Source organism: Pyrus communis, chromosome 14 (assembly GCF_963583255.1).
Source record: "Pyrus communis chromosome 14, drPyrComm1.1, whole genome shotgun sequence".
Classification (NCBI taxonomy): Eukaryota; Viridiplantae; Streptophyta; class Magnoliopsida; order Rosales; family Rosaceae; genus Pyrus; species Pyrus communis.
Window position 1 is genome coordinate 15,041,541 of NC_084816.1, and position 23,154 is coordinate 15,064,694.

Here is a 23,154-nt window from a genome sequence, read left to right on the forward strand (position 1 = left end):
AGGAACTCTATTAAGGATGTAGTTGACAATTTTAATCGCATATTCCCATAGAAATCTTGAAAGATTAGTGTTACAAATCATGCTTCTCACTATATCTTTCAAGGTCCAATTTCCTCGTTCAGCTACTCCATTATGTTCTAGGGTCCTAGGGTTTGTGTACTGAGCATCTATCCCACAATCTTGTAAACAACATGCAAAAGGTGTAGGATCCCTTCCTTGCTCATCATACTTGCCATAATATTCTCCACCCTTATCGAATTGAACCATTTTAATTTTTAGGTCAAGTTGGTTTTCTAGTTCAGTTTTAAAGACTTTGAAAAACTCAAAAGCACTAGATTTAGTTGGGATTAGGTAGAGATAACAGAACCTTGAGTAATCATCAATGAAAGTGATAAAATACCTATGACCATCTAGAGTTTCGATTGGAAAAGGACCACATATGTCGGTATAGATGATCTCTAAGAGATGAGAACTCCTAGTTGACCCTAATTTCCTTGAGTTAGTTATCTTTCCTTTAATGCACTCAATACAATCACCATAATCTGAGAAGTCTAATGGTGGAAGAATTTCCTCCTTGACTAGGCGTTGCATTCTTTCTCTAGACATGTGACCTAGACATTTGTGCCATAACCTTGATGAACTAAACGTGCCATAACCTTGATGAATTATCTCTGATGAGATGACGTTTTTGACCTATGGTTTCAACATTAAAAGCTAATTTTTCTTTTCCATGAGTTAATTGAAACATTTCATCAACTAACAAACCATTCCCAACATGAATAGAATTTAAAAACAAATAAAAACCAAATTCATGCATATCAACTTTAAACTTCAACTTGACAAGTTTGGAAACTAAAATCAAATTCCTTGTCATGGAAGGTATATAAACAATGTCATTTAACTATAAACAAAAACCAGAATCTAGATAACGCTTAACGGTGCCTATTGCATGGACTCGAACTCTTTTGCCATTCCCTAGAATGACTTGAACTTGGTCTTTATTTGGTGTTTTCTGGCTTATGAAGTCCTGCAAGGAATTAGCAACAAAGATAGAAGATCCACTATCAATAATCCAAGTATTGGAAGGAATAAACACTGAATTTGACTCAAAACAAACTAAGGCCATATTAGAATTACCTTTAGCAGCCCTTTTCTCTTCCCAACACTTATACCTATTGCAATTTCTCTTTATATGACCTAATTTGTTACAAAAGTAACAACCAGGATTATTGGTTTGATTTACACCAAGAGCAGGTGTCTTAGAGGAAGGGTTAGGCTTTGCAGCCTCTTTATTGGCAGTATGAGAGCTCATCTTGAAAAGACAGTGTTTTTGAGCACTAATGGTGAAATGCACAGAGTGAGTCTCCTTCTCTTTCTTGTATCTTTCTTCTTCTTGAACACAAACATGAATCAGTTCATTCACACTCCATTTGTCCTTCAAAGCATTGTAGATAATCTTGAGTTGATCATATTTGGAAGGAAGGAAGTTAAAGACCAAATGGACTAAGTACGGATAAGCTATAGGACTGTTTAGCTTGGTTGCAACATCCACCATACTTAAAATGTACTTCCTTATACCTCCAACTCTATCATATTTCATAGTTATGAGCTTACTCATTAGATTTCTGGTTTCTGCTCTCTCGGATTCCATAAACTTTACAGTCACAGATTCTAGAAATTCTTTGGCATTCTTAGAAGCTGGTATTCCACCAAAAATAGCTTCAATGATGGTCTTCTCCATGATCAACATGCATAATGTATTAGAGTTCTCCCAATTCTCGAATTTGAGCTTTTGTTCATTGGTGCCGGTTTCTCTTCTTTTAGAGCAAAATTGATGTCCAATAAACCTAGGATAATCTCTAATTTTTTTTTCCACTTCTTAAAGTTGTTACCAGACAAAGGTTCAATGGAATTGATGGCAGATGGGTTAACTACTGAAAGAGAAACATGGAATATGCAACTTTATTAATCTTTAACCCTAAAATCTTTATACATAATTGATAAACATCTACGGACAGATTATCAACATGCTTTTAATACTTTCACAAGGCTACTACATGAACTTAACATGAAAAACTTTTATCAAAACCCTTCACATCTATATATTGAAAAGAGCCAATATTCACATAAGTTAATGTAATACCTTGTTCCATTACAGAATACTTCCAATTAAAAGTTCATATCTGTAGACCGAAAACCCTAATTGGCAATGTCTATAATACAAATTTGTCATTATAATCTAAGATTGAAAAGATGGCTGGCTACTCTATTGAATGGTTGTATGCTATACAATAAAATAGAATATCACTTCAATCTTGACATCTTTATAGGTCTTTAATATTTGCAACGGAATTTAACATATTCATGCTTTATGTAAGAGGGGAAGAATATGCTACGTTGTTTTGGAAAACCCTAATCGAGTTTGTGATTCAATTACATAGCATATACACAGAGCTATAATAATAATACTACTCAAAATAATATATAGCTGCAATACTACATGCTGCAGATTAATATATTGACCTATGGTTATATATACAAAATACTTTCATGCCTTTAATCATCAATTCAATACCACGGCAGTCTTGATATGCTTCAGGGGTTGTAAACAGCATATAGTATAAACACGGTATAAAAATATAACATGGATTATATGTGGCAGAGGTGACTTTGAACAGCAATCATGCTTCACGATTTACTTTATAAGTATAATCTTGGTTTTAGACTTCTAGATGCATATAACCTATGCTCTAATGACACGCCCTACCTAGGTGTTCGGGGAATATCAGGGTCGAGCATGATTTAATGATCACGTTTTAAATAACGTTTTATGAGATATTATGCTTACTTAAAATATTTTGGAATACCATATTTTCTATCAAACTCATGTTCTTTCTAGGATATCTGATGGATGATGATATACTATTTTGAACATGCTTGTGCACACTTCTTTATAGTATAGATGATGGATTGTCAGAACAACTTCTCAACAAACTCTAACACATGTCCATGGTTGCTAATAGTTATATTACCAATCATAATCTCACACAAACACAAATTGTCGACCTCTTGGTCACTGGTTTCATGGGAATGCTTCATTCCTGGTGGGAAAAACACTTAACTTCTCAATCCCGAAATGAGATACGCCATGCAGTCAAGAAAGATGAGGAAGAACTCCCCATCTTTGATGAAACCATAAGACAAGGAATACCTGATGGAGTAAATACTTTGCTCTATACTATCATAGAACACTTTATAGGAACACCTAGTAATGTCACCACCAGAGTTCACGACCAATTGAGTAATTTAAGGTGCCCTACCTTAAGTGATTTCAGATGGTATAAAGATGTTTTCATGTCCAGAGTCATGCTTCGAGAAGATAGTAATCAACCATTTTGGAAAGAAAAATTTATTAATGGAATACCAAACCTTTTTGCTCATAAAATACGAAATGTTTTAGTAAATGAAGAAGGTATCATACCTTATCATACCCTTACTTATAGGCACATAGTTAATGTTATCCAGAAGGAAGGATTGAAAATGTGTATCGATATGAAGATTTCTAAACAAGTCAATAAAGACAAATCAATTGCCAAATATGAGCTCGGAACGTTTTGTGAACAATATGGTTTACCTCCTATAGCTCCTTCCCACAAGAAGAAGAAAGCTCAACACATGAGCAAGTATTCTAAACCACATTCCAGATATCATAAGTATAAGCCTAGGTCGTCCACCAAACCTTTTCAGTCTAATAAATTTTATGAAAAACCTAAAAAGAAATCTTTTGGAAAAACTGGTAAAAATCGACAAGATAAAAAAAGAAAATGCTACAAGTGTGGCAAATTTGGCCCATTATGCCAATGAATGCAAGGTTAAGAAAACCATTAACCAGTTGAAAATCTCTGACGAAGAGAAAGTACAACTTATTCAAGTTCTCAAACTTAAAGATACCGACTATAATCAATCAGAAGGAGATTTGGAATTATCCTCTTCTGATCATAGTAGTTCCAGTGAAGTTTCTTCGCCAAACATCAAGTTAGGATGTACCGACACTTGTTGTAATAAAATATCAGTGCTTAATAAGTAAGAAGAACAAGAAGAATTTTTAGTTGAATTAATAAGTAAAGTCAATGACCCAGAATTGAAATCTTTTTATTTAAAAAAAATTAAAGAAATTGATTTCACAAGAAGAACCAGGCACTAGCCAACCACCACCTCAAAAGATCTCACTTAGCACCACTTTAGAAAGGTTCAGGAAGCCTAAAAAGGAAATTACCATTAAAGACTTGCAGCAAGAAGTCAATCAAATCAAATCGGAAATTAGGTTTCTAAAGTCCGAAAACACAGAAATTCGTTCACACCTCAGTAGAGTCCGCACTCAAACTCTTATTGAAGAACAAGGTAGTTCTTCTTCAGACCATAATTTTGATGCTCATTCGAGCAAAGCTTCTTTAAAAAATCTCTTCTTAGGTCTTTTAGACAAAATCAGAATCAGAAAATGGTATTCTAAAATTAAGATAATAATCGAGGATTTTCATTTAGAAACCATAGCGTTAATCGATTTGGGTGCAGACTTGAATTGTATTAAGGAAGGATTAATTCCTACTAAGTATTATCATAAGTCCACTGAAATACTTAGTGCTGCAAATCAATCCCCGATGAAATTAAAATATGAAATTCCTAAAGCCCATGTTTGCCAAAACAATGTTTGTTTTAAAACTCCATTTGTTTTAATAAAAAAAATATTTCTGATCCAGTTATATTAGGACTCCCTTTCATAGCTTTAATCTATCCTTTTAAAGTTCATCATAATCGAATCACTACTAATGTATTAGGACAAAAAATTACCTTTGAGTTCTGCATGGAAACAGATCTCAAAAAATTAAAACAACTCCGGAAGGACAGTGTCTCCAAAACTATTAACCAAATTAATGCAAAATCTCAACAAATTAATTTCTTACAAGAAGAAATTAAACACAGAAGAATTGAAGAACAACTAACAAATAAGTCTTTGTTAGAATCCATTAGCCAGTTTACTAATAAACTTGTTAAGGAAATCTGTTCGGATATCCCCAATGCCTTTTGGCATAGAAAACAACATATTGTTAAACTCCCTTATATCAAGGATTTCAATGAGTCAAAAATCCCAACAAAAGCAAGACCCATCCAAATGAATCAAGAGGTCTTAGAGTTTTGTAAAACAGAAATTAACCAGCTTCTGGAAAAAGGAATTATTCGAAATAGTAAATCTCCATAGTCATGCCCATCATTTTATGTTCAGAAGAATGCTGAATTAGGAAGAGGCATTCGACGATTAGTTATTAACTATAAACCATTAAATGATGTTTTAGAATGGATTAGGTGTCCAATTCCCAATAAAAGAGATTAATCAAGAGACTTTCTCAAGCAACTATTTTTTCCAAATTTGATATGAAATCAGGTTTTTGGCAATTTCAAATTCATGAAACTGATAAGTATAAAACTGTTTTTGTCACTCCTTTGGGACATTATGAATGGAATGTAATGCATTTCGGGTTGAAAAATGCACCAAGTGAATTTCAAAATATTATGAATGATATTTTTAATCCATATAGTCATTTTTCAATTCTTTATATTGATGATGTACTAATTTTTTCAAAATCAATAGATGAACACTGGAAACATCTGCATATGTTTGCTAGAATCATTAAGACTAATGGGTTAGTTGTTTCAGCCACCAAGATTAAATTATTTCAAACCAAAGTTAGATTTTTAGGATATCATATCCATAGATCTACCATCCAACCAATAGATCGAGTCATCCAGTTTGGTGAAAAAATTCCTGATCAGATTATTGACAAAACTCAACTTTAGCGTTTTCTTGGATCTCTCAATTATGTCTCTGAATTCTATCCTCACCTTCGACAGCAATGCAAACCTTTGTTTGATTGTCTTAAGGAAAATCCTCCATCATGGTCCCAAATTCATACTTCTATTGTTAAATAGATTAAAAATCATGTCAAGACTTTGCCTTGCCTTGGCAGTCCAAACTCCCAACTCATTCAAGATAGTTGAAACCGATGCATCTGACATTAGTTATGGAGGTATCCTCAAACAGAAAACTTCTTCCAAAGCTCCTGAACAAATTGTTCGTTTCCATTCAGGAAATTGGAATCCTACTCAACATAATTATAGTACTATTAAGAAAGAGATATTATCTATTGTATTATGCATTAGCAAATTTCAAGATGATTTATTAAATAAAAAATTTTTGGTTCGTGTTGATTGCAAATCTGCAAAATATGTTTTACAAAAAGATGTTCAAAATATTGCATCAAAACAGATTTTTGCACGCTGGCAAGCCATATTAAGTATTTTTTATTTTGACATTGAATACATTAAAGGCAGCCAGAATTGCATCCCTGATTTTCTAACCCTGATTTTCTAACCAGAGAATTTTTGCAGGGGAAGAATGAGTACTAATCAACGAAGGCTTCCAACCACTCTCACCCCAACCCCAGCACCAATAAAACAGGAATCTATTCCCGATTCCTCATCGGCCTTAGCCATCACAAATAGATTTACTCCCTTAGGATCAACCATAGGAAATATCCGTCCAAACTACCAAACAGCGTTATCCACCCCTTATGATCCTTATTCTTCAGTACGATCCCCATCTCATTCAATTCCAAAAACAACTAGCTTTGCTAAGACATCACCCTATCTTAAAAATCCAAATTCTAAAAGGCTTTTTAGCATCCCACATCATATTGATAAAAATCAACCACCAGAACGTATTGCCAAAATTCTCCTTCCCCCAAATTATCATTTTCTTCCAACCGAATCTTTCAAAAGTCTTAAACATTACCAAGCCATTCTCTCTGAGACAGAAAGCATTGCCATCAAACCCATTTTTAGCACCACCCATGAAAACAAAATATTGTACCATTCCCTCCACATCGAAAAATTTATCACTGAACAAGAATGGGGAATTCCCCTCTATCATACCAAACATCTTCATACACAACATGTTCTCATCCCAAATAATCATTACAATTATTAGGATTACATCTAAGCATAGACTAATATTTTTCTTCATCAGACAGCTGATTTTAGTCACTCATGGTTTATAACCTTTGACAAAAATTTCAAGTTCAAATTTCCAGCATGGTTTCCAGAATGGTGGGTTTCTCATGGCCCAAATGCCAATCTCATCCTAGTTGACCTTCATCAGGCACTCATCATTGGCTTCTAGAACAAATTCGATCGCAGCCGTTTCAACAACAAGGTTTCCCTCTTTTCATTATTCATGGCCAAGTACAAAATCCCTTGGATACTGAAATGGAATTTTGAAGCAGACAATGGTGGCATTTATAGGACCCGATGGGTGAAATGGTGGGACAAATTCAACCATCAGAAAATTATCGATTTAGTAAAATCAGAATTTCCTCAGGTTCCAACTCCGCCAATTTCTGCACCATCAACACAGGCTTTGCCAGAAAACCAGCAATTTCCTGAATTACCAAAAGCTCAGGAGCAAGTTCAATCCCTCTCGGATATCAGTCTTTCATCCTCTCTTAAGGGAAAATCTAAGTCCTCCAAATCCTCCAGTTCGAAGAAGAAAGAGAAATCCTCAAAGTCTTCCCCACTCCTGGATTTGGCCCAACAGCTTATGGTAGAAGCAGCAATACTCCACAAAAGAGGAAGTTCAGACTCAGACTCAGATGCTTCGGACGCTTCGTCTCAGCTTCCCTCCAAATGGGCAGATCTCCCGGATGCCCAAGATTCGTTTGATTTTTGAATAATTTCCCATATGATCGTATCCAAAAAGCATCATCAGCAGTAGCAGTCATCATTTCAGATTCCTGACAAAATACTATTTATCTATAGTAACAGACAACTAACTGTTCATCCAACTTTTTTGAAAAGAAAAACGTGAATCCATAGTGGAACTTCATCATTTGCCAGCCTTTAATAGCTAGCATCACATGCAAGCGGGATTCCCAGCTCTTTTTTCTCAGCCTCAATCATTCCTCTCAGCAGGATAAAAAAAGAGCTTACCATGAGAAGAGGAGGACTTTTAGTCGAAGAAAATTCTCTGCGTATTTGAAAGAACAGAGAAAAATCTCAGTAGAAAATCAAACACTTATAATTTGTATTATCAAGAATGCCTACGAGCTCCATGTTGTTTAAGTTTTTCATCTGCCATTAGGCAAAACAGTTTGTAACTTACAGTAAGTTTTAATAAAAACTTATTTCCATAACTTAGCTACATCATTAATTTTAATTCATTATGTTCATGGAAATATCACCTATATTCAATTTGATTTTAAGCATTTATGTTATAATCAGTCATCCATGGATATTCTGTTTCAATCAACCTCATTTCTTTATCATTCAATAGATTGAATTGTTAGCTTGTTTATATGTATTCTACTTTCGTACTCTTGATTCTATGGACGGTTTTACCGCCTGAGTTAGTTCCGCCCCATTTGGTATCAGAACCAAGTGGTTGGTGATTGCATTAGCATCTATCTCAATCTATTCCTGTATTCACATTCCTTTTATCCTATCTACAATTTCTTATTTGTTGATCAGTCCTCACTTGTTCAAACTCCCAACCAAATAGTAAGGCATGGTCCAAACAGTAAGGCCCGAGGAGAGGCATGAGCGAGGAAAGGGTTTAGACAATACAAGAGGAAGGTGAATCATTAAGTTTTGCATATAGAATATCTGTTTTGTGTTTATCATGAGTAGATTGTTTAGATCTAATTTAATGGCCAACACTAGCTCCAGATCCAACTTAGGAACTATACCAGATATTATAAATGAAGAACAAAAACTTGATTTTCAAACTGATGAAAGTATTGATTTTGGTGATTGGAATATTCCAAAAGTTTCAAGCAAAAATATTTACAAGAAAAAATGGTCTTTGACCTCTTTTAAATCTGAACATCATGTTAAAACTGTTGAAAAGACTTATGCTCTTAGTAAAGAACATGAGACTTGTCAATTATTTTCTCCCGAACAAATTAAATCCCATAGAAAAGATGGTCATAACTATATTCATATTGGTTTAGTTCAAATAGCTGTTAAACCATTAACAAGAAAAGGTCTTAATACCTCCATTCTTTTATGTCTCCGAGATGCTAGATTCACTGACTTCAGTGATAGTATACTTGGAATGATTGAATCCAGTCTTTATAATGGACCTATCCATTTTGATTGTTTCTCAGATCTCACCATAAGTCTTTCAGATCCACACATGCTGAAAGCACTCACACTCAATATCAAAACTTTAGGATACCAAGTCCTAGAAGGAACACAACCTTTGGCACTTATTTACAGAGTTTATTACAAAGTCACTGGCACAAATATGAATTTTCAAGTTTTAACCAAAAATCCTCGTGACCACACACTTTTAATTCAAACAACCCAAGAAAATGCAAACATAAAAGTCCCTAGAACCATTAGGTGGTCAGACATCAGTTTACCTTCAGATTGGTGTTTAATCAATGAAAGTAAGCCAGTAGCCATACAAAACAGCCTTGTCAATCTTGACAATGTTGAACAATATTTTGACGGTACAATAAAAATTAATTGTGATCGACCATCAAGGAGATCTTGTGAATCAGTGCATTCGCATAAATCATTTGCTTCTAGCAGAAATTCTTTTTCTGAATCCACATCAACCGATAGATTGGGTCGAGATCAAGATTTGATAAAATCTTTAGTAAATAAAAAATTAAAGGAGCAAGAGACCAATTATGCCACTGCCCAGCAAGAATTAATCAATAATTTGATTAATATTAAACTAAAGTCTGTAGACACTTCATCACAAGTAACACATCCTGTTTACTAATCTCAAAATCAGGAAGAACAAACCTCACCCACAGCCTCTGATTTTGAAACAACATCGGTGAATCACCAATTACTTGTTTTAAACAAACCTTACAAAATTCGATGGAGGAAGCTCAAAGCTGACATCGAATCTATTGAAAATATACCCAGAAGAAATGTTTTCAGAAAAAAAATATTCTAACGAAGAAAAACTAGCCATTTATGGTGAATGGAAAGCTTTTGTAGAACAATATCAATTTGAAATATCTTTCTTTGATTTCATTGAAAAACATTATGAAACAAAAAACAAACTTACGGTTGTTACCAAAGAAAATTGGGTTAAGGAAGACAAAACTTTGATTTCTTCCAGTCATCCTCCCAAAGAAACTATTTTGATTTCCACTGGCAATACCCAGATTTCAGCCACTTCTTTCAAAATTCCAAAAGAAGATGTAGGTTTTAAATCTGTTATTGAACAAAACAATTTTACAAACCAAAGTCTTCATACTATTGGAAAACAGCTAGATAAAATTGAAACCAAAATCGACAAATTGTCTCAGCCAAAATCTTTTCAAAAAGAAAAACCATTAGTGAATTTTACTGATACTTCTTCAAGTTCTATTGCTTTAAAAACAATGACTACCATGCAAAAAATTGACCAAATGCTCAATGTATGTATGTATGTATGTATGTATATATATATACACACACACACATATACACCTATGTTTGGAAAGACTATATTCAATGTTTTGTGCGTATCTAGTGGTCACTGTTCTGCCTCCGGGCAATGATATTATATTGGTATTCGGGTCGGGTGATGTAGGGGCCTCTAGGTCGATTGAAGATATTATATTGGCCTTCAGGTCAGGCGATGTAGGGGCTTCCAGGTCGATTGAAGATTATTATATTGGCCTTCGAGTCGGGTGATGTAGGGGCCTTCAGGTCGATTGAAGATTTATATATTAGGCCTTCAGGTCAAGTGATGTAGGGGCATTCGGGTCGATTATGATACCATTAGTTAGCACACTTTATACAAGATACGTTTTTGAAAGGTTTTATAGCATGCTAGGATTTTCGAAAAACCTATTACATATTATGCTATTGATGTTTTCATAAAACTTTGGGGGTTAGTATGTTGATAACTGTTTTATTATACACACACACACACACACACACACATATATATATATATATATCAACTTGGTCCACTCATGTTTGTTTTGCGCCCCCTTAAGACTTAGAATCGAGATGTACAATCCTAGTGTCAAGACACTTTCGCATCAACATCTTCGAGTCCTCTTGGTGTAGGACCCATCCTTTTATTCATTCAATTTTATATTATTTCTTTTAGTATTTTAGTTTAGTTGTATGCTCTGAATACGTTCCTCATTTGCATATTAATTATATTTAAATTCTTTTATCTTATTCATGTTTTCAATAAAAGGCTTTCGTCATCCTTGGGTGTCGGCCAGCACGTGACCATTCCGATGTCCCACGGACATCGAGATTGGGGCGTGTCATCTAATACCACATGTAAGCCAACTATAATGTGCACACTAAAAGTACTAACCTTAAGAAGCCATTGAATCCAAGCACAAGAATGAATCACGAACACATCAACAAGCAAAGATCTTCTGCTCTCTCTACACGCCTTATGCACTCCTATATGGGGTAGGTTTTCTGCTATAATATTGTGTATAAGAGTGGGGACCTAAGCTTTATATTTATAGGTGAGTATATTAGGTTTCTTGCCCATAAAGAAATCCCCAATACATATCTTTAGCACCTGCAGAATCCATGACCTAACAAGAAAGATATTCCCAATCATTATAGGTTTACTTCACCACCAAGTAATCAGGGATAATCAAATATTTCTTCCTATCTTGTAATCTTAATCAAATAGTTGTGCTAAATAGATGTAAGCCCAATAAAAGTCTTATACCTAAGTCTCCTAATTCTATAGTTCTAATGTTGTTAATTCAAATTGAAGATGTCACCGGTTGTTAACACAATGTTGTTTATCCACACTTAAAATGTGTTGACGAGAAGGTTAGGATAATTAATATTTTTCTCCGGATTGTGAGAAGGGTTTTGCGTAGAGCGAAGATTTTCGCATTGAGAGTTTTGAGTTGTTTGTAAAGTTGAAAAGGTTCCTCTTGTTGCACATCGTCTTGTATTTAAAGCAGTAAAATATTTGAATTTGCTTGATAAGAAGATAACAAAGCTACTCTTGATAATGCCATATATTTTCAAGTTGAACTATTGAAAGACCACGTGATAGTGCCTAGGTCATGTTTCTTATTACATTCAGAAGACTTCATTTCCATGTTGTTTGTCCAAAATGCATCCATGCAATCATAAAGCAAATTGCAGTCAATTGCAATGTCACTCTAAAATGCAATTACAATTAATTGCATATTGCAATCAATATCCCACGTTTTTCTTTCTATTTGATCTCTGACCAGCCAGTGGCTCTGATCAAACGACCAATCTTTGCATGGTAATACGTTCTGGCCAAATAATTAGAATATCCTTGGATAAGGAGAATGATCATTGCCAATCTCTGCAATCCAATTCTAAAATTTTATCTTGTTGTGTTGGGTGCAAAAAATCTGCAAATACAATCCTTAACGGATAATGCATGGCGTGCATGGTCTTTATATGAGATTCAAATCAATCCAATAACTCGGTTCACTCCAAATCAATCCAATTAATCAACAATGGATAATGCATGGCATGCATGGCGTCCGACAGGGCTGGGCTTTGCCCTCCATCCGGGCCCAAAAAAATATAAAAGGGTACTTTTATATGAGTTTATGTTATATTCATATAAATAGTAAGTTTGATCAATTTTCAAGGTTCTTTACTAGTTGTGGTATTTGTTGCATTTATTATATGTTTGATCACTCGTAATGTCTTTCATTTTTTATTTTTTAAATTATTTGATATACGTGAGCAATTTTTTTTTTATTTTTTTACGAGCACTAAATTGTTTCCCAATTATTTTTACTCATATATATATAGGGATAGGATCAAGGACAAATATTTTTATAGATACTTTCACATTCTTTTTAAGCCTTTTGATTACATGACATCCAATGGTTCTTATTTATTCATTAAATGACATAAATGCTTATGTGGATTTTAACTAATATATATTTGTGTAACAAAACAGCCCCCTTTATTATTATTATTAATAATTAAATGGAATTCCGAATCAAGGAAACCCTAAACAATGCCGTCGAGCAGCAACAACAATACACCCAAGCCAATCTTGATATTAATAATATTAAAAAAATAATTAAATCAAATCATTTAGGTGCAAATAAATCTAGTTCTACAAATTATGGACTTGCGAAACCAAAATCTAGTTCTACAAATTTTACCATGTAGAATTCAAGGGTGAAAATATGAACCTGCAAAATGGGATTATCACATTTTCAATTTCCTGAGTCCAGAGAGAATACTCCATTTGCACAGAAGTGATGTGATGAACGGCATAAACCCTACTACTCCATTCCAGTGTATCTTATTATTCTTCGTACCAGCTTTTAAAGCTAGTACGCAATGTATCTTATTTTATGTAACAAGGACTGCATACAACTAGGGTTTCTTCCTTTTTTAATTTTAGTTTTAATTTTCCAGATTTTATGGTTTTTTTTTTCAGTTTTATTTTATCTTTAATATTGGTTAAAATCTATATAAGCATCCATGTCATTTAATGAATAAATAAGAACCATTGGATGTCATGTAATCATAAGGCTTAAAAAGAGTGTAAAAGTATTTGTAAAAATATTTGTCCCTTGATCCTATCCCATATATATATATATATATATAAACTCAAAAGAAATTGGCAAATGAACAGTCTTCCCTTTTTCAATAAAATTAGTAAATAAGCAATGCATCTTTTCTAAAATAATTTAAATTTAAACTTTCTTTCTTCATCTTATTAGTGATTCAACACCAAAACCTTTTCATGAATCATCAAATTAACATCCAAACTCAAAACCTTGTCATCTTGATTTTTGCAACCGTGTTGCCACCAAAAGGCGTTAGTGTTTTGTTTTCGAATTAGACTTTGATTTTAGAAATTGAAAACTGAAAATGAACGAGGAATTGATTTAGCTGATCAATGAAGAGAGAAGATGGAGTGCGTTGCTCTTCTTGGATTCGATTAATCAGCAAATAAAAATGAGCAAGATGACCGTTGCAAACCCACACATGCATACAATATGACTCAACTCACATGCGCGTGTCATTTATATAGTCTATGAGCTAGTTCTAATATTAGCCATTCATTACAAACAATAACATAAGAATAGATAAACTCATAAATTCAACATTTAAACAAAACATAATATGCACAAATGCTTATATCTTTTGTACAATTCTAGAGTTTTGAATGTTAGAAGGTATTCATCTCTCAATCTATAGCTCTCCAATTTATTTTATTTTTATTTTTAATTTTGGCATCATTTATATATTCAGTTGTTCTCTCTAGATTGCATAGGTTTTCTCCCCTTCGGCTGTTATCCTTTTTTAGTCCATATATATTATTTTCTAATCTTGATATTTTATCATTGTTAATAAAATTAATTAATTTGTAAAAAAAAAAGTGTATTAATCAATCTACAAAAGGCATCATTTGAAATTTCGCACCGGGCATTTGAAAACTCAGGACTGGTGTTGCTCTCCGAGATAATTACTACAACAATTAAGATTAGTAGTAATATCTAGAAAAAATATTAATTCATCCAACTGCCTCAATTAAACGGGTTGATGGTGCAAAATTGGGCACAAAAATTGATTTCCCTGCAATGTGACTTTCAAGCCCAAACAAAGCCACAAGGTTTCAAACTTCTCAAGCATGCTTACACTTTCTTTGTATGAAACTTTTTGTATGCTTTTAGGGATAAGTTGTTTCTCCTTCTCCAATGTTATATCTTGAAAATTGTCATACTTCACTACTAATGTAGTCCTTTGTAGCCATATAATTTTTATGAAGGATAACTATTAAGTAGTAACCTCTTTACATTTATAATAATAATATGGTTAGGTCCCAACATTATAACTACACAAAGGTTTTGCTATAATACTATTTGAGAGTGTTTTCACTATTGAGAGCTTATTTTTACATACATTTTCTAGTCACACAGTATCTTTTTATTTGTTATCATTAGATTGAATAAATTTAACAAAAACAGCATACTCTGGTGCATTAGAGGAGAAAAGTCATTTATCATTTCCCTTTCCATATTTCGTTTCCACAAAAATCATGTCCATGATTGATCGCACTTTATTTCGTCCAAGGTCTTCATAACTACTCTTGGAAGGAAAAAAAGATAAAAGCTTTTTATGATAGCTAGAAGAGCTTCTGATTATGTTTAAAACTTGATCTTTAATGAAAATTTGGATATGTTTCTCATATAAAGCACATCTAGTTAAACACTTTTGAGTATAAATGCTTCCTACTAAAGTAGTTCGAACGGACATTAGGTATTGTGGCTAAGGAGCATATTACTTTGTGTTTTCAAGCTGGGTATAGCCTATGTACATAAATGTTCTCACGGTCACCAAATAGAGAACAACTTACATGAAACTGGTTCACTGTCACTGAAGCGTCCCGTTTGAATAAAACAATAACATGTGTAAGATTTTCAACATATGTAATAATTTTAGTGGATTAGCTTGCCATGTGTTGGTGAAAGGTTGCATGTAAGTTGCTTTCCGCTAAATGAGCAAGGACTGCATGATCACTTACCCTTAAATTTGATATCAAATGCTAAAATTAATTCATTAGAATTACATATATTTATTCTCTCCGTTAAAGGTATATAACCATAAATTTTTGATCATGTGATGACTGAGAGAAACTGAAATGACTTAATCCTATAAAAAAGAGAGAAAGGAATCATATTACCTTTCGAAGTTTTGTTTCTAATCTAATTGAAGGATAGAAGACTGAGGGAAGTGGACAAAGAATTACGATGCATGATCCTTTTATTGACCTAATATCCAGGATGTCGCATATTGTAGCTGTCTTATAGAAGTGAGACCAACGTAAGGTTGAGTGAGACCAAAATACAGAGAGTCAAGTCACTTCCACACAAGATATTCCCCACACCACTTGAAAGAAATGTCCAAAAAATCACTTCCACACAAGATATTCCCCACACTACTTGAAAGAAATGTCCAAAAGCTGTTGGATTTATTGGCCAAATATTGACTTATATAGCTTTGGACAATGGATATTGTTATATTGGTAAGTGTAAATTATGCTTTACATTGGCTTGTGAGACTTTGTTACTTATGTATGTTACAAGGACGTCGATATTGTAATCTGTACATATGATGCGTGATCTGTACATATCATGTGTTGAGTTATGCCGTTCTTTCACGATGCCAAAGCAGTCCAGTAACTTGCTGTGCATAAGCTTGTCGGAGTGGCGATGATTCGGGACCATATCCAATGCCCGCCTTCTATCCGGCGCATTTCTGCCAACTGCGATGAAATATCAAATTCAGAAATACCTTTACTAATTTTTGTATATTATCTGGAAGAAATGCAGATGTCAGTGCAGGCTGAAAAGTAAGTTGAATAACGGGGGTAAAGACCGTCCTATTAATTCTATAGGAAGAAATTACAAACATCTTCGAGACATCGGATGCTTGATGACATGGAACGCTGGACGGGCAAGAAACAGTAGACAAAGATTGGATGGATGAGTCGGTAGTTTACACCGGTAGAATCCAGGACTTAGATATGGCCTTTTCCTTGGAGCTAAAATGATGAAATGAATTTCTGGGAAGACTTTTTTATATAACTCACTATATAATATATTCATATGGTTGAGCTGAAAATTGATGCTATCTGTATGATTCCTATATTGTACTGTCATTTTGATCTTCTATTAGGAAAATGATTAACATAGGTAAATTAAGATAGCAATTTCTTACTCTGCCATCTCGTAGCTCAAAGATTACTGAATCTTGAGCAAAGGGAATTGGTCGTATTGGCGCCACCTGCATTGTATAAAACCAATGGTCCTTAATAGCTTCGCTGAGTAACATATTAAAGAATAGTGCATTTTGTTACTAACCTCAGGGTTACAGTCACTGCTTAGGTCATTATCTCTTTCATAATCCGTCTTTGAACTAGCTGCAAAATCTATGTCAGTACAGAAATATTCTTTCTTGTCATTTCCTTCCTCTTGTCTATGATCTTCAACAATCAACTTTCCCAAAAACGGAAAACCACAGTTTTTCCACCTCCACGTCATTTCTTCCATGTACCTCAGGTAAACATTTCCATTGGAGCCAATAAGAAACAGTTGATTACCTTCAAAGGATGGACCGGGAGAACCAACCAATGTCACAACACTATGTGGATTTCCGTGTTCCACCCAATTCCATCCTTCGAATGTATTCCAATGATATTCAACTAGTCCTCCGTCTACTGAAAGCATGAAAAGTGATCCTGTTAGTGAAAGCGATGATGGTCTCATAGCAGTTCCAGGCAGTCTTGATAGAGTCAAATGCTGAGATTGGTAATGCTCATGCCACAAATCAGTCACTTTATTATACTGATATAGCCGACCATTCCTTCCAACAACAAACACTATGTTTTCCCTGAAATGTTCCTGATCTACTATAGAGGCAATCTTCGTATTTGGAGGGTTTCGGCAATCTTTCCATTTGAATTTCCTCAGGGCAACCTACAGAAGAATATAAGTTGTCAATCCATCACCAACCGTAGATATATCATTGTTTGTGGAAATTATAGATAAATGAAAAGGTTTATTTCCCTTTGTATCTCATCCTTTTTTCTTTTCAAAGTTTACAGATTGTTAAAATATATTCCAGCATACTCTTACCTCTGCTGTATTATCTTTCGCATAACTGAGAAAGAACAAGTAAAACTTTTGTTTACACTTATAAAACATGGTTTTGTTCAGATCTATGAAGATGACAATGGTGACATAAATGTAATGTATGACGATCCTGCATTATGGCAACGATCATGCTTTAGTTTCATGGTGCGGTAATCTAACATCACCTTAAAAGAATCCTCTAGATATTTTATGTCAATAGGTGTGTGTTCATCTTTTTCGAATTTAAGGTTATTTAAACTTCAGAGAATTTGACATTTATTTTTTTTGTTCCTTTTTAAACTTTACCGTGAACTGGAGTAATCTGCCTGTTCTGCTCACAAAGAAGAGGGCGTCTTCTGCTGTAACTTTCATAGTTCTACCAGGAATTCCATCCCATGGAGGGCCTCCGATTACCTGCCTTCCTTTCCTCAGTGCAGTACAGTTTATCCATGCTAGATCATTGCTGCTTCTTTCCCTAATAAGCAAACTCCCATGTGTGTCAACTACATACAAGCTTCCGTTGTAGTTCCCTAGTGCACCCTTGATAGCTGTTGAGTGCTCATGCCTGAGCCATATCCATACACTTTCAGTATAAAGATATTCGAAAGTAAAACCGCCATCTGTTATGAGGAAAAATGATCTGCCTCCATGCATCGCTCTCAGATGGAAATTTGTGTTAATCCAGTTGTATGGGAAACTATTATCTTCCGAAAATTTTATTGTTCCACTACCTGATGCCCCTGGAGTTAAGTAATGTTGCTGTGCTTGGCTTCCTTTTCTCCTTCTTGTCATTGTTCTTCCAATTCCTAAAGCACTAGGCTCATCTTTTATGCCCGTGACACAATTTGTGGGTCCACGCTGTTCTGAGCAGTACTCTGCATTCCAGCCTTCTGTCTCCGGCGTATCTAATATTGACCACACATATTTGACTGTTGCTTTTCTACGGAGCATTACTTGATGAGATGGACCAGAGTTTTCACCACCTAAGCCTGATAGATGCAGTTCTGCAAGTCTTCCATCATCCAATGGGAACAGAATCCTACCAACATGAATTTGTAGTCCAGCAATACCTCTGGCAACTTTTGCATGAAGAGGATGCATATGGCTTACCCATGCTTCCGAAATTTGGTTCTCTTGAGCTTGAGCAATACCTGTAGTAACGAGGAAAACTCTTAGATCTAAGATATACATTCAGAATGTTTTTTTCATAAGTTTCTGTGGAACTTATTTGAACTTTTAGTCTCCTTGCAACCTCTGATGGAAGTTCTACAGTGCAGATAAGTGCACCCGGTTTGCTAATACCTATTTCCAGGATTAGGTTGACCGGCTTCGTGTTGAAACTGGTTTATATTCCAGGAAGGATTTTTAATTTTCAAGTTCCTCCTAACTGTGATCCTAAGTGAAGTACAACTAATTGAAGCAATCTTTTGTTAAGTGGAAACGATATAATATGAAAGTGCTGTTATCACATTGGTATCCTCTTGAATACCTCAGGTGGGAAGAAGATTGAAATTTTGAGAAACTCTTCAAGTTGTATGGTTTAGAAGATGAGAATAATTGATTTTTTCAATAATTCCTCCTATAAACTCACCTGATTGTTTTGATATTTGATATTCGAAAACTGATCCAGTAGATGTGGTGAAAAACAACGAGAATAATCTTTCGTTTGTGTCATCTTGCAGCACTGGTGTGATTGATGTCAGCCGCTGATCCTTTGGACTTCCATAAACTACCCATTTCCATTTCCTCTGGTGCAGTCGTCTCTCGACCAGTTTACCATCCTGCTTATATGCGAAATGTTGTAAGAGTTTTGTATCAAAATTGGAAAGAAATTTGAGACACAAATTCCAGGTTTATCCAGGTTTTGGGTTGAGGACTTGCAAAAGCTTTGCAAAACAATTATCTGTCTACTCTAAACGGAGGATAACTTCTAGCCCACGTTTGAACGTTTTGAGCATTCAGTTAACAGGAAAAAGAAAGAATACAATGAACAGAGGTTCCTCGGGTTTTCAAGATTCAAAATTCTGCAAATTCATCCCGAGGTTCGATACACAATTTAATAGCTATGATAAGACTTGTACTTGGAAGTATCATGTGTTGTTCCTTGATTACTATTAGGGTATTCCATCATAGCAAAGATGCTAATTTGTTTTTTCTTCCCTTCTACACATGTCAAAAAATTTCAATTCAATGTCAAATAAATATGGCAACACTGCGTACCTTTGTTAGAAGAAAGAGGGATATAGAATGATCTCCAGTCACACCATGTAAAGTATTCCCCGTTAACGGTATTAGAGAAGCATTATAATTAGTTGTCCCTTCTCTCCATATATGCTTCTTCCATGATGGTTTTGAGCTCCTATCATATTCATAAAGATCACCTGCAGAACTGCATTTTACAGTTACATGTTATGAAGTGTTTGATAATCTCTAAATTGAGGATAAAGCATCCTTTCTTTTGAGTAACCGTGAAAGAATCCTAAATGCTGGATTTTGAGGATTTGTCGAGTTTAACTGATATGTACGATGCTCTGAGTAGGCAAAGATACGTGTGCACGCGCAAATGAAAGCGGGACCAAGAGGAATCACCTGATGGTATAAATTACATCTGTTCTAATACTAGCAGTATCGGCAATTGAGGCAACATTCGCGCCAGGGGGTTGTCCATGATCTATCCATCTGTTTTACGTTTACAACACAAACGTCCAAGTGAAGTTAGAGTCTCCCCATCGTTATCTACAGTATAAATAGAGACTGAAATTCAAAACTTACAACTTAGCATATGCTGTGATGCTATCACTTGTGAGTTTGTGGTTTTTACCTTGGAGGCTCAATTTCGCTAAGTTCTAACAGTGTCCCTTTTTTTGTGCAGAAATAGACTCTCCTGGCAGCAATGCAGCAAAATCAACGACTTGTTAGGAGATATTCAACTTTCTAAATTCTTTCAGTGAAGGGATTCACATAAGCTTTTTTTTAGTATGTAAATTTCACTCCATTAAAAGTGAAATTTATACTCACTCTCCATCATATGAAACGAGACCAGATTTAATTAGGATCACAGAACTTTGATCTCCTTCGTTTTGACTGAGAGTAGGTGTGAATTCTACCCAAAGAGGGTGTGAGCTCTCGCTGATTTGCATCTGAAAGTGGGAAATAAAACATTTGATGATATATGATAGATCAGCAAGAATACAAAAGTAACAAGAATACATTTGCAGTAAATTTAAGTCTATTTTAATTGAAAGTTTGTATCTTTCTGGTAATGACTGCTACAACTTGATGTGTAGATAAAGGGAAAGGTGACTTAGAACCGTCATGATGAATTTGACATGTGTATATACGTGCAGCGAAGGAGGTTGTGAAGCGGGGACGCCAAGGTGGTGGTGTCTCAAACCCATTTCGCGTACCCATATTCTTTAACTTTCTCAAGTTACGTTACATAATTGGTTTGGGACACCACCACCTTACTGTTCCCATATCATATAACTTTTTCTCACATGATTCGTTTTTAAACGATGTAATTTTGGACATAAGCACAATATCAGTAGAAGAACATGGTATAAAGCTTAAAAATTGATTTCAAGTTTTCGTAAGACAGAGCAAATGGTACCTGAAACAGATTGCCTGATTCAGAAAGAGCAAGAATGGTGTGATTGACAATAAAAAGAGAGATAGCATGAGCAGGTGATAAAGGCAAATCATGGGGTGCAATCACCCACTGGACCCCATTCCAAAACCTCTCATAGATTGACCCACTTTCCCCAGTCACCCAGATTGACATTTCTGACATTCTTGTCAATGAAATCCTCTTTCTCTGAGGCAAGACCTCAAGCAACTTATGATCACAATTCTCCTTGTCCTTCTTTTCTGATCTCTCCTCCTCCTTTTTTCCTGGAACATCATCCGAATCTGGACTCTGTTCCTGTCTGCTGTTGTTTGATGATGTTCCCGTTCCCTCGATTGAACCCACAACAGTACAGTTGTCATCGAGACAGGAGACTAAATCATAGGGCAATTCAACTTCAACCCATGTTTTGGTTTGCTCCTTAAACTCCCAGAATCTATCTGTTTTCTGCTCAAATTGTCTGCTGCTCTGTGCAAGAAAGTGATGGTGCTGCTGCTGGCACCATGAAGAAGCAGAACCATCAGCCACCAAAAATCGAGTCACTAGGACCCAGATGAAAAATAGGGACATGTTTGGTGGCCCTGACACAGAACCTTTTAAAAGGGTAGAGAGAGAGAGAGAGAGAGAGAGAGAGAGAGAGAGAGGTTTTGATGGCTTGAATCTTTTGTGGTGGCTTTTCATATCAGATGGACCATATCTGATAGTTTAAAAGCTGCCCAGAGGACTAACTGCCAGTTCTGGAAACATGACTGTTCTTTTCCATGGCTTCCATACTCACAGTGCATTAGAGAGAGAGAGAGAGAGAGAGAGAGAGAGAGAGAGACAGAGAGACAGAGAGGGAGGGGAAGGTTGAGCTTGTGAAGGTCCACATGTAGGGAAGGAAGGTGGGTGGTTAATAGGAAATGGAGAATCTTGCATCAAATTTCAAGCACACCATTATTAATTACAATTTAATAAGCAGGTGAGATATTACCTAGATAAAAGTAGTTTAATAATCAATACTACGAGCAAACTAAACTCTTGAACGAAATTTCGTTTGTTAAATGACGTGACAACGTTAATGAATATGTACCTCCTGATGTAATTTTGAACTTTCTCTTTAAGGATAGTAACTCTTAATATATTTGGTATGGATCATTATTTTTTCTTTAAATCAGGTTGAAATTCTCGATAAGATTTTTATTGAGGACATTTATATGCACTCTATCCTCACCGCTTTGTATGTATTTCTCTCATTAATAAATATCGTACCTATTTCTCAAAAAAAAAAAAAAAAAAATTAAGTGACAGCTTTTGGTTGATTTAAGTTTGAGTTTACTTAAAGGGAATTGTTATTAGCACTTCAAAAATCTTATTTTACACTCCTCATAAGTGTATTTTTCTTTCTAATTATGGAAAGTTTAGAGTGTCAAATGAGATTTTTAGAGTACTAATAACAATTCTCTACTTAAAATGCTACTTATTATAGACACGTAACATTTTTTAATTTGAAAAGATAGACACGTAATGTATTGACATGCATGCTTATTGATTGTTCCGTGAACAAATTAATGACAAACATGGTTGTTCTAGCGTTTTTATAAAGGTATTGATGTTCATGCATAGAGACGTGCAGCAACAAAATGAGAGTGTAAAAATCACGTACACCTACGCTTCCATAGTTGCAAATAGGTAATGGCTTTTGAGTTTTTTCTTACCTTATTAAGAAGACATTTTGCTAGTGTTTTATTCCCTTATATAAAAGGACAAATTGTCCAAGTACTCCATATGTTCTAAATTTTAATATAAGTGAAAAAACATGAAAATTTATATTATTTCTTTGACTTATATTATAAT

General features: G+C 34.8%; 1 protein-coding gene across 1 annotated transcript; it reads right to left on the reverse strand.

The window, feature by feature from the left end:
- Nucleotides 1–16,001: 16,001 nt before the first annotated feature.
- On the reverse strand, nucleotides 16,002–22,126 carry LOC137716490 (uncharacterized). The gene is made up of 10 exons (XM_068455946.1): nucleotides 21,304–22,126; nucleotides 20,712–20,833; nucleotides 20,515–20,577; nucleotides 20,283–20,372; nucleotides 19,914–20,082; nucleotides 19,285–19,474; nucleotides 18,000–18,844; nucleotides 16,923–17,537; nucleotides 16,780–16,845; nucleotides 16,002–16,324 (listed from the first exon to the last, which is right to left on the reverse strand). The coding sequence occupies exons 1-10, from the start codon at nucleotides 21,997–21,999 to the stop codon at nucleotides 16,217–16,219; spliced, it is 2,964 nt and encodes a 987-aa protein (XP_068312047.1). The 5' UTR covers nucleotides 22,000–22,126; the 3' UTR covers nucleotides 16,002–16,216.
- Between the last annotated feature and the right edge of the window lie 1,028 nt (nucleotides 22,127–23,154).

What these genes read in the sequence shown, in the direction of transcription:
- LOC137716490 (XM_068455946.1), bottom strand. Translation starts at nt 21,999, where the DNA reads ATGAAAAGCCACCACAAAAGATTCAAGCCATCAAAACCTCTCTCTCTC. An exon ending in AATCAGGCAATCTGTTTCAG is followed by an intron (nt 20,834 to 21,303) that starts GTACCATTTGCT and finishes TCCCACTTTCAG; the next exon opens with ATGCAAATCAGCGAGAGCTC. An exon ending in CCCTCTTTCTTCTAACAAAG is followed by an intron (nt 19,475 to 19,913) that starts GTACGCAGTGTT and finishes GCATATAAGCAG; the next exon opens with GATGGTAAACTGGTCGAGAG.